Source organism: Anabas testudineus, chromosome 4 (genome assembly GCF_900324465.2).
Source record: "Anabas testudineus chromosome 4, fAnaTes1.2, whole genome shotgun sequence".
Lineage (NCBI taxonomy): Eukaryota > Metazoa > Chordata > Actinopteri > Anabantiformes > Anabantidae > Anabas > Anabas testudineus.
This window is the reverse complement of record NC_046613.1, coordinates 8423247-8435690: the sequence shown is the minus strand read 5'-3', so window position 1 is coordinate 8435690 and position 12444 is coordinate 8423247. Positions and strand designations below refer to the sequence as shown.

The 12444-nt window shown below is 40.0% G+C and overlaps 1 protein-coding gene across 1 annotated transcript; it reads left to right on the top strand.

Annotated features, from left to right (window-relative positions):
- Nucleotides 1-494: 494 nt before the first annotated feature.
- chaf1a (chromatin assembly factor 1, subunit A (p150)) lies at nt 495-12381 on the top strand. The gene is made up of 16 exons (XM_026346534.1): nt 495-796; nt 2069-2113; nt 2493-3118; nt 3667-3729; nt 4000-4244; nt 4367-4448; nt 4562-4630; nt 4895-5112; nt 5566-5734; nt 5929-6009; nt 8660-8764; nt 9714-9963; nt 10129-10288; nt 10554-10875; nt 11048-11132; nt 11381-12381. Exons 1-16 carry the CDS (start codon nt 733-735, stop codon nt 11488-11490), a joined length of 2694 nt encoding a protein of 897 aa, XP_026202319.1. The 5' UTR covers nt 495-732; the 3' UTR covers nt 11491-12381.
- The last annotated feature ends 63 nt before the right edge of the window (nt 12382-12444 follow it).

Here is a 12444-nt window from a genome sequence, read left to right as displayed (position 1 = left end):
GGTCTTGGGATATTATCTACTATCTCTGACCAATAATAACTATTATTGAGGGGCAGACATCCATAGACCAGCGGGCTGTCTGCCCCATTCACTGAAAATGCTTTCTTTTATTCCACTACACCTCAACATGGCAACCCTAACTTCTGAAAGTCAAACTCCACAGCCAATCACAGAGTCCGAAACATCGGCTAGAAGGCGTGGCCTATGAGGCACAGCTGATACCTTTTGCTTTAAGACACAGGGTGTCCCGGACAGGTGGATAGTATGTTCATAAAATGACAACAGACGACAGCTCGGCTTTCTTTCACTTGCCGATAAAGACCTTGTGCATCACATAAAATCTTAAGCTCTACTGCTGTTACTGACAACAATTTCAAATGGCGTCCATGTACGAAACTCCGAGCAACATGTAACCACGCTGTGCAAATCCAACGCCACCACGGTGCGCGCTGACCAATCAGCGAAGGTCACTGATGCAAGTGACACACTCCCGCCAATTCCGACTGAGGAGCGCGAGGCAGGCATTTCCTACATACTTATCAAGGCAGTATGTGGGAAATGCGGAAAGAGAGCGATATGTTTTGTGTCAAGTAAAGTAGAAATAAATGTCGTTTTAGCAGTGGTATAAAGCCTGGTCCGTTATCGCGGGCGTGTTGTGGTGTTTCTGCAAACTGGGCCGTTGTTTTGCCGGAGAATATCGTAAACAAGAGGAGCCCCGGGTCAGTAGTTGGGATGTTGGCGGCTGAAACCCCATCTGTGGACGGACATTTGGCAGCGTCGACACCCCGCGGAAGAGGTACAGCTAATGTCTCGTCTACTTAACTTAAAGAGGATCTTAACAACTTCCCAAAAATATTTAGCGTTATAATGTAGATGGAGTGCGGTTTGTAGCAGTGAATAGTTTGCGTGTGTTGACAGTAGCACCTCCGTTTTCCTAACGATACCGGTTTAGGTTCATTATTAAGTTACAGTATAACGTTAAACTTTAGCTGGTTTAATATCATTACAGCCATTAACACTAGCTGTGTACAGCTAAGTTGTTACCCGGCGTGTCTAGTGTCATCATGTAACCCAACATTAGCTAAGTTACGTCAGACAAGGGGCGATAAGGTTGACGTTAAAGTAAGATAGTCCTCAAACTAACTGTAGTCCTCAGTCAGGAGTCTGTTAGTTTGCGTTAAACAGCATTTAACTTCGTGCTAAACTCGTCTGTACTGCCTGTGCTGTTACTACTGTCTTGGTAGCTCATAGCTCCCCCTTAAGTAACTAGCAAAGCCGCTAGTTTTGTTAGGTTAGCAGTCGAGCTAGTCGCGTTAGCATCAGTGAGATACTTCACGTTAGCACCAAACACCAAAGCTGTTCTCATGGGTGAACCTCCGGGGCTGTTCCTGACTCCGCTGGTTCTCGCTTTCACGTTTTGTGGCCGTAACACATAATGTTACAACCACTTGCAGTAGTTGTACAAATACTTGAGTTAGTGATTGTGATCGGGCAGCATTTTGACACCCCTAAGGTGCATGTCCCGTGGACTCGGCCGGGCCTACTGCACCGATTGAAACACCGGTTGGCGGGAGAACAAACCAAACACACAGCCATGACATGCTCTGTATTACCGTGGTCCACCAACGCTGCGAACTGATGTGGCATTTAATGCAACACTTACAAAATAACCCCGTCTGTGCATCTTTGCTATTAAAGAGTTTCGCATTTATACACGGTGATGAGGTTTCGTTTCTCACAGTACTGCAGCTACACTGGGCTGTGTTTATTACACTGGTAGACGGACACGATGCTGCAAGCGGAGCGCATACATATAGTATCTGTGTGAAATGGATGCGTTAGAAGTTGATCCTAGGGTTTTGTTTCCAATGTAGTAACTCATCGTCATAAATAGGAATGTTTTGGTTTTGGTGGTTGTCATAAACTAGCACTGCCTCCTGTCCAACCTACTGTATCAGTTCACCTTATGTCAAACCTGTTACTGAGGGATTTTCATTGTTCCCATTTTATTATTTCAAGTTAGGTTTGAAGTATTATTGTGTGATGTGCCTATGTTTTGTTTTTTCAGGAATGGATTGTAAGTCAAGTAACAATGCCAAGAAACTTGTACAAGGTAAAAATACCCATTTTCACACTGTTGGAGGCTTATGAAACTAATATAATGTTGGATAATATTGATGATAATTTATTATTCTTAGCAATTTTTTATGTTCTCCATGTCTAAGCATACCTTACATTCACTGTGCCTTCATTATCTTCAAAATGACCTCTGCCCTCTTATTCTACACTTTTACATATTCACGATTTAGTCCCAGTTCTGTTTACTGTTATGTACATTTAGTAGTAGTGCAAACTTTAATTACAACCAACCCAACTAATACATTAACTACCTTTAGAAGTTAAGGTTGAGTTAAGCTCGTTCTACATAATGTGTACAAATTTACAAAGTGCCCTAATGTTGACTTGGTCTTTATTGTACATTCTGCCTGCAGCCCGTCTCCCATTTAAGCGCCTGAACCCTGAACCGAAAGAGAACCAGCCACCTAAACGTCCCTGTGCACATGCCTGCCCTGAACCGTCAGACAGGCAGAATGAGAATGAGGCCTCTCCTCTGCCTTTACGTAGTGGACCACCCTTGGTTAATGGCCGTGGGCCCCTTGATGGTTTCTTGAGCCGTAGGTCCTCTGTAGCCTCAAATGAGAACATAGCGGTAGATCTGACTGAGGACAACTCATCGTCTCCTGTAAAGTGCCTTGTTTCACCTTCTCCTGACCCTCATTGCCTTCCAACAAAAGACAAGAATCAGGGCAAAGACAAAACTGTCTCTTCTGAGAAATTTAGCAACGTTGATTGCGCTCTTAAAACAGACACAGACTGCATAGTAGTCAGCGATGAAGTTGAAGAGGTGCAGGAAGAAGATGGAAATGAAACATCATCTATCTCGCAGCTTGACATAACGCAGGATTCTGACAGTGAGGGAGAGGAGCAAAATGAGTCAGGAAATGTGTCCAGTTTGGGAAATAAGTCCATGCTGTCAGTTTCATCAGTGAGCTCAATGTCTGATAGCTCACCAGAGAAGTCCAAGACTGAAGACCCTACACCCACTACTACACCTACAGTATGTACACGTCACACTGCTTACTTTTTGTTTTATCCCATAGGGCAGAGAAGTTGTAATTGACATATTATGACACAATACGAAAGCGTGGCTTTAGTAATGTGCAAATGGCAATGCAACAAACACCAAAAGTACAGAACATTTCTTTATATTTATTTGTATAAAAGCAGACTGATCCATCATTAACTGTGATTTCTTTTCACTCCCGCTCAGATCATATTGGGAAGACGTCATAATGACATTGAGTCAAATATGTGTTCATTGATACAATTACCTTTTTTAATAATGTGACAGTGGTTAGAGGATGTGTGAATGTCTGCCTGCTTTCAGGTAAACTGTAGATATTTATAGGCAAGAATATTTGTGAAATGGCCACAAATATAACAAATAGGTGAGTCATTTGTCTTAAATGTAGGACAATATTGATACTAATTCAATGACTTTTTCCAGGTATATATTTTGTAAGTATTGAAATATCATTGAAATATTAAGTGGTTCAGATATCAGATCGTGATTATTTGCTTTGTTTCCTTCTTTGACTTTAAAAGCAGCCAAAGACCAGCCCCAAGATACCAGCAGAGCAGAAAAATATCAAAAGACGCTCATTGAAGGTAAGACTTCTGATGTGTATATCCCAAGCTAGAGGTGGATACCTATTCCATAGCCAGTTTCATAATCTTCATTTGCAAGTTTAATAAAAAAGGTCGCTTCAAACACAAATCGATTGTTTGTGTTTCACACACACACACACACACATATATGTGTATATATATATATATATATATATATATATATATATATATATATATATATATATATATATATATATAGTAGTCAATTTTGGCATTCACAGTTTTCTGTTTTTGCCGTTACATTTACAGAGTTTACAAGAACAAGAGGAGAGAATTCGTCTGCGACAGGAGAAGGAACGCCAGAAAGAAGAGGCTAAAGCTGCAAAAGAGAAAAAGAAAGAAGAGGCTCGCAAATTAAAGGAGAACAGAGAAAGGGAAAAACGTGAGAAAAAGGAAAAAGATGAGCGAGAGAAGCGAGAGAAAAAAGAAAAGGAGGAGAAGGAAAAGGCAGATAGGTTAAAAGCAAAAGAGGAGCTACGGAAATCAAAGCTAGAGTGAGTAACGCAAGGTTCCAGATACGCAAAAGTTATGACTTGTCCGCTTTATGTTTTCTGTGCCATATAAGTCAGTGTTGGTTACTTGTTGTGCTTAACCTGATATTTAAAATCTTTTCCAGGGCTAAACTTGAAGAGAAACGGAAGAAAGAAGAGGAAAAACGAATTAAGGAAGAGGAGAAACGGTTGAAAGAAGAGAAGGATGTAAGTTTATTTAGAAAAATATTGGTATAAGGTGAAGCTACATTTCTCGCTCCATATTTGCGTATACACCATATTGTTGACTTGTGTGTTGACCCAGTTGTATCCATTCCCAGCGTCTGAAAGCTGAGAAAGCAGAAATTACACGGTTTCTGCAGAAATCCAAGATCCAGCAGGCTCCAAAGGTTAGTAGGACTCACACATCTTTGATGTTATGAAGACTAATGAGCAAATAATGGTGAATTGCTCAGTGTTCAGGTAGCATTAACGCCCTGTAAAATAATGTGTTTGGTTCATAACCAGATGTTGATTGGAGTGCCATGTTGTTGCCTGAACACTGACAATCATGTTAACAACTTTAGCTTAAAGACACTTTTGCCAATTAACTAAGGTAACACAAATAATATAATAATAATAACTGCAACTTTGTTTCCCCTTTTTTGTTTCAGACACTTGCAGCTGCATGTGGAAAGTTTGCTCCATTTGAGATAAAAGAAAACATGTCTTTGGCACCCCTGTGTCGTGTTCAGTGTGACGATTCTGCTCTGGAGGAACTTGATCGGTGTTTGTTAAACCCTGCTGAGAACATGAATGGTCTGAAAAATTGGATTGGGCAAGAGCCTCGTCGGTCAGGGCCCACCAAACCCAGACAGACAGACTCACTCAGGTGAAACACGAAATAGTGATTAATCTGATTTGATCTCTTTTTTTGCTTTGTGGTTTTGTCTTATGCACATTAGGTCCACATGTCACAGTCTGATATCTGTGTGTCATACAAAGAAAATAAATTCTTCATGACAAAAATTTTAAATATTAGTAATAAGTTAATATTAGTATTTCATCTATACAGGAAAATGTACAAAAACAATGCTATAATTTTTATTGACGACGTGTTTGTTTAATCATTGCCACTCAGGCAGATTTAATGCAGTTCAAAGCTCAGCTGTCTCAGAAAATATTCTAGTTTTGGGATTTCTGTTTTTTCACAAAGTCTCAACTAATAGAGTAGCAATTTGTGAAAAACAGTTTTGGAGATTTATGGGCAAAGTACAATGTTAATCAGTCTTCCTGTAGCTTTATCATTAACCATTCTTTCTCTTCATGTGTACCATTTCCTCAGTGAGTGTATAACGGTAGAGAGACCTAAACAAGAAGGTGTGCCAGATCGGGCATGTTATGGACCCATGAAGCTGCTGCAGTTTCACGAGAATTACCGTCCAGCATACTGGGGCACCTGGAATAAGAAGAGTTCGCGTATCTCACCTCGCTGCCCCTTGAGACAAGATAAGGTATTCTAGGCTAGTAGTTAGCCTGCTCATTAGTTACTGGTAGTTAATGGTTTAAGATTATTTTGGCATGTACATATATATAACATGCTTTTTAATCAGTTAAGCTTTATTTAAGTATTTCCCCTCAGTCTAAGAATTGTGTTTGTGTGTATGTAGCTCTATATGACTCTAACAGCTGAGTTTTGTTGCCACAGGAGTTGTTGGACTATGAGGTGGATAGTGATGAAGAATGGGAGGAAGAGGAACCAGGAGAGTCGTTGTCACATAGTGAAGGGGTATGTTTCAGTTCAGGGTGAAAAGGTCTAAATGTTTCTTTATTTAATGATTGAATATCTATCTGGTATCTAATTTAAACACATGCATCTACAAGTTGCATACATAACTTGTATAGCATTATTGCCAGCCAAAGCTCTTATCCTTTCTCTAAGAAACTAGCCAATCATACACATCACGAGAATTCCTCCTCCTGATAAGAATCTGCACTTTGCAATAATATAATATAGCTGATTACATGTTTGCTTATACATGACTCCTCCAGAGTCCATGTTCTAGTGGCAATGTGTCTTCAGTTGTGTTTTAGTCTGTGAGCAAACATTAACTGACATCACATGTTGTGATGTTGTTACTGTAGCAAAAGTAGAAACCAGCTTTCGGTCTCCTGCCACCCAGCCAAACTGGATTTGTTAAGCTTTGCTAGGGTCTTAACAGTAATTACTTAGGTTTGGGTGAATGTTATCACCTTTTTGGATCTTTGCCATTCTGCACCTCTGCTTTATGATAACAAAAGAATGAAAGAAAATCTACATCTTTGACTTACTTCCCTGACCCTCCACCTCTCTCACTGCTGATGATTTGCCACCTTCTTTACCAATAAGGTGGCAGCCATTGGCTCCCAGCTCTGGCCTGGCTTAAGTCCTACTTGTCTGGACTTACCTTCATGGTATCTTGGGGCGGGTTTCTAACTCTCACCGCCTCTCCACTGGCGAGCTGCAGCGCTCAGTTGTTGGTCCTCTACTCTATACTACATCCCTAGGTTTAATTATCCAGTCTCAAGGCTTTTCCTGTTATTGCTATGGTGACGACACACCTATCATTTCCACTGGATCAATCCACTGTCTCACTACACATCTCTGCATGCCTCGCCGACATCGCTGTCTGGATGAGAGAGAGGCATCTTTAGCTCAACCTCTCCAAGACAGAAGTTCTTGTCTTCCCAGCCAGACCTTCAATAAAACACAACATCAGTATCAACATAGAGTCCACAGTGATGATCCACTGCCAAAGCTCTGACCCTTGCCTACAAAGTGATCAACTCAACAGCACCAACTTACCTGAATTCCCTTATCCAGGTCTACAATCCCTCTCGATCACTGCGCTCTGAAAGCGAATGTCTTGTGGTCCCCTAGCCTCACCTTAAAAGTTTCCAGGCAAAACGTTTCAGCTCTGTGGTTTCACAATAGTGAAATCAGAACTCTTAAGAATCTTTCTCTGCACTTTAATCTTACTTTGCACTTTAAAAAAAAAACATTAGAAAAACTACAGTGGCAAGAAAAAGTATGTGAACCTTTTGATTCTTAACGTTTTCTGCATTCATTTGTCATAAAAAAAAGAATATTAACAAATATAATGTGCTTAAAATAATAACAAAAAAATGTCTGATCTTTCATGTCTGTATGAGAACAACCATAAAAACCTCACTGATGACTGTTTGTTGTGCTCTTGGGGTCATTTTGACTGACCACCCACTTCTTGGTAGAGTAGCCACAGTCCCAAAGTGTCTCCATTTGTAGATTCTTTGTCTAACTGGAGACTGGTAAATTTCTAAAGCCTTTGTAACCCTTTCCAGCTTTATGTAAATCAACAATTCTTGATTGTAGATCCTATATAAGCTCCTTTTGGTCATGTCATGGCTCACATAAGCGCGTTCTTCCTGTTCAGAGTGTTTTTTGTCTTGACTAGCACTATGAGGTTTTTAATGGATGTTCTCACTAAAGACATTAAAGATCAGAATTTTTTTTTGTGTTATCACTTTAGACACATCATATTTGTTAATACTTTTGACTTAGATGAAGATCGGAGCACATTTTACGTAAAAGATTAATGCAGAAAACCATGAAAGGTTCACATACTTAATCTTGCCACTGTATATTTATTTTTTCATAAAACTATTTTAGAAGATAATTTGTGGGTAAATATTGTTTTTCTTACAGTATTTCTAAATATCTTATAATATAAAGTCTGTTAGACCTTAAAAAGTTTTAAACTCCTAAAACGTTTAATACATCTTAAGTATGATTTTAATTGGTGTTTACTGGTCATGTTAAGTCATTACTGTCACATTAATTTAATCAACAAAGGACTGCAGACTAAATATAGTGATGTTTCTCAGGGGAGAATCTAGAGCATGGTACTATTCATTACAGGTACTATTCATTACCGGTACCAGGTGTGCGCAGACACTCTAAAGCTGTATGTTGTGGGCATGGTTGGAAAACAAACAGGACAGTGGCCCTTGAGGACCAGAATGGGCCACTTCTCACCAAAAAGCAACTTGTCACCTGTGTATCTGTGTCGGCGACAGTGGCGCTGTTCATCATATTCACATGTGTTAATAGTTGTCTTGACTTAAATTTAATTTTAAGACCAAAATTAAACATGTTATTTCTGTTTCTTTTATCTAACATTGGAAAGTGACAGTTTATTGTCACCTGGATTGAAAACGGTGCATTCAGTGCACTTCCAACAGTGTTAGGTGGACAGTGGATGTTCCACTATGGAGATTAAAAAGTCCAAAATGTCCTTTTGTGAATTTATTAATAATAAACATGAATACTCAGCCTCTCACCTCAAGTTATGTTGTGTGAACAAGGATATGATGATTTCACTTAATTTCACTAACAGATTGTAATTGTTTATCATTTTCAGGAAGATGAGGAGGAAGGAGGTGAAGATGATGACGACGATGATGATGACGGCTTCTTTGTGCCTCATGGCTACCTTTCAGATGATGAAGGGGCACTTGAAGAAGAGGTATGAAGCGAGCTGCAGATATGATTGATTTTTAATTTTGATCTGTTTTTCCTTAAGCTTTGGTCATTTTCTAGTTTCAAAGTTACAGTAATAACTAATTCCTGGTTTCCTGCATAAATTAATAATGAAATGTCATAAATTAATTCATGAAATATCACAAATATCAACAAACTTAATATTTCGGAGCTGATAAAACAGTCAGTCATGATCGTTCACATCTTTGAGACATGTATTAACCAAATGGAATGATGGAAAAAAGTATTGAAAGTATTGGTCGGTCTGGTGTGAAGTGCTTGAGTTTATGACACATTATGTCTAGGAGCTGGTCTGGTTGAGATCTGGGCTCTGACTGGGTCACTCCACACAGCAACTTTGCAGTTGTCAGACATCTATGATGTCCATTATGTAGTAGATTTACTTTTGATGTTTATGATCTTTGTCTGCTGCATCAAAGTTCCACTGAGCTTCAGCTTGTGTTAAGCCACCCTGACATTATTCAATAAGATACCTTGATAAACTTGGGAACTCATTCCCCCCACCCCGATGGCAGGCTGTCCTGGTCCAGAGCCGGAAAAGGACATTGAAATCATGATGGTCACTTCGCCATACTTCATCATAAGGATGATGTTTCTATGTTTGTGCTTTCTTGAGGTCATTGCTGACAAAGATGGTTCAACCTGTTTTTAAAATACTGCTGTCATTACCTTTTCCACCATCACTCTGTATGTTTGATGAGTGCCTTTAATAAAGAAATAGAAGAAGCTGACTGTGTTTTACCAGTTTAACAATACTGTGCTTGTTTATACTCATGACTTTGCTAAATATCGGATGACATTTCATGATCAATTTCTGAAGAAAACCAGGAAATTACCAACACTGTCATTACTTTTTTTAATGTCTGTAGATAGTTTTGCTCACTATTTGCACAACTTTAAAAATGTAACCCCAGGATGGAGGAGACCTGGAGAAGCAGAAACTGCGTCAGAAACTGAAAGCAAGGGAGTGGGATGAGCTGATGTCCACTAAGAAGAAGATGAAGGTGCTAGAGCCAGTGGTGAAAGGCTGCATCTGGGAGCGAGAAGGACATGGTTTTGAACTCTTCCAGCCTTATGCTGTGTGTCTGGTCGAGCCTTTACCCAAGGCAGACACCAGCCCTAGCGCAGAGGAACTCTCGCAGAAGTGTCAAAGAGAAGCGCAATGTAAGTGTGAGGGGTAAATAGTTAAGTTTAGGATTAAGTGCTGTGAGGGTCTGTGGGGGCACTTTCAAACTAAGATGACTGCTGGGCTGCAAGTGCCTGACTGTGTGACTTGTGGTTTGCCAGGCTTTATACCTTTAGCTGAGTGTGGTGTTCTTTTCCCTACAGTACTTGGTCAGCTGCTACCGCTGCTGCATGGCAATCTTAACAGCAGCAAAGTGATCATTTCCGAGTTTCAGGAGTTTTGCCGTCAGCAGACCTCACCTTCTTTATCGTCACCTCCTGATCTGTCCAGCCCTCAGAGCCCAGCAGAAAACATCCCCACCAGGTAAAAAATATATTTTACAAGTAATATCAAATAAGAGTTTGTACAAATATTAAAAAACAACATATAATGAATAGACTTAAAAAGTGCAGTTGTCTTAAATGAAAACATCTCTTCAAGATGTGTTCAGCTGTTTTTTGTTAAACATTTAGAAATATTTTTGGTCATTCATTTCATGAAGCTTTCAACAAGCTCCTGTGAATCTCTTTTACAAATGCATTTTGGCTTTTGCATCAATACATTTTTTTCCCCTCTCTTTCTTCATCAGAATACAGCTAAGGCGACTGATCAAGAACAACGCTGTTTATGAGAAGCGTTCCACCTACAGACGCTGCTGTTGGTATGTGCACACAGAAGTCCTGTCCCGTTATGGCCAGGACTCTCTCCCAGTGCCGTGCCAGTGGACCTACCTCACCACAGGAGCTCGTGAAGACTCTCGTGAAGAACCCCAGGCTGCCACAGGCTCTCAAGGAAACTCTCCCACTACTCCTCAGACCTCGTCCACCACGCCTTCATCCTCTAACAAAAGGAAGAGCACAGGCAGCATGTCAATCACCAAGTTCATGAAGAGATGCACTGATCCTGAGCAGGTAGAGAAATGAACTTAAATCGATTTTATCTTCCTGTTATCTCAGTGACATTGTTACAGTGACTTCATTTAGTCACAGTTTTGATGATTCAAACTGATTATCTGATGAAAATATGATTTTCACTACTTTTATTGGCTTATTATCGTCACATGTTCTTCTCTGCTGTTGTCAGACGGAAGCAATGGAGGCTGAGGGTTTTCAAGCTGATACTGAAGATGATGATGAAGACGACTGTGTCATCATCTCCACACAGAGTGGTGAGTGGTTGTTTACTAAAAACTTCAGACTTCAAACATTTTGCCAGATCATGATTTTTAATCATTTGATAATCATCCCCTAAGTGACTCAGAGCAAGGAAGCGTGAACAAACTTTTCTTTCTGATCTGAGAGATGCAGAAGCAAATAACATACCTCATTACAGACACCAGATTCCAGATTTAAAATTGATGCATAATTTGTTCTTTGTTTTTATAACTTGAAGTTTTATTTAATGATTACTCTCTAGGCCCAGCCAGGCAGAACTCCACCGAGGGAAACGCTTTAATGGAAGTCACCCCCTCCGACACAGCTTCTCTCCCGGTGGCCAGTGCTGCTCCTACACTCGCCAATGCCTGAAGACAGGACAGCGTCCCTCTTAACCAAGCTACTCCTGTCTCCTCCATGGTTCTGAACTCTGCTGTGTCAAAGACAGAATCACATCTTTAAGCAAAATGGAGCGCCACACTCTGGTACCAGCAGCTCACAGCAGATGTTGTCTGCTCAGTATTATGAGTTCCTATTCACGTAACCTTTTCTTTCAAGGACTCAGGAGCCATCTTGCCTGTAAAATGTTGTTGTGCATAAAATCGAGTGTCTGACTCAGTTATTGAGGTCAAGTGTCGTCTGTGTTCTGATACTGACATTTAATATTGTCAGACATGTTTGACGTGAGCCTTTTTAAAGTGGGAAGTGGCACTGCTTTAGCTTCAGCAGACTGGGTTGAACAGAAAGCACGATGGAAATGCTCAGTTCAAATGAAAAGCAGCATTCAAGACATCAAGGACGGCATTATTTACGGTTGTTGAAATTTTGAAGTGATATGATTGGATTTCTTATGGTCTAATGTATATAGTTTACCAGAATTTAGCGTTGGGAAATAAGAGGCTGAAAGTCAGTCTGTACATTTCCCTTTGATTTCAATGGGTGCATTTACTCCGCAGTTTCTACTTCTGACAACTCACTGGAGTAGTTGCTAGATCTGAACTGGTACATTTAGGTCCAGTGTCACAATGTTTTATAAATATGTAATTTCTGTATTTTTTTTTTTCCTTTTCTTTTTTTCAATACTTGAACAGGATACATTCATTAAACATGAATAAAAGTACTGCACTTTTATATTCCAGTCATTTCCGGCTTCTTCACTCAGCTATGGACCCACCCTCACACCAGTTTCTAGTATTTCGTGACAGGACTAATGCAGTTCAGATTAAGACTTGATGTTAGAAAAACAGATGCTGTAGCCTGTGAGTTCTGGGAATATAATTTGACAGGTAATGTTTGAGGAAGTGTCCTGGAAAGAACTTTGTCTTT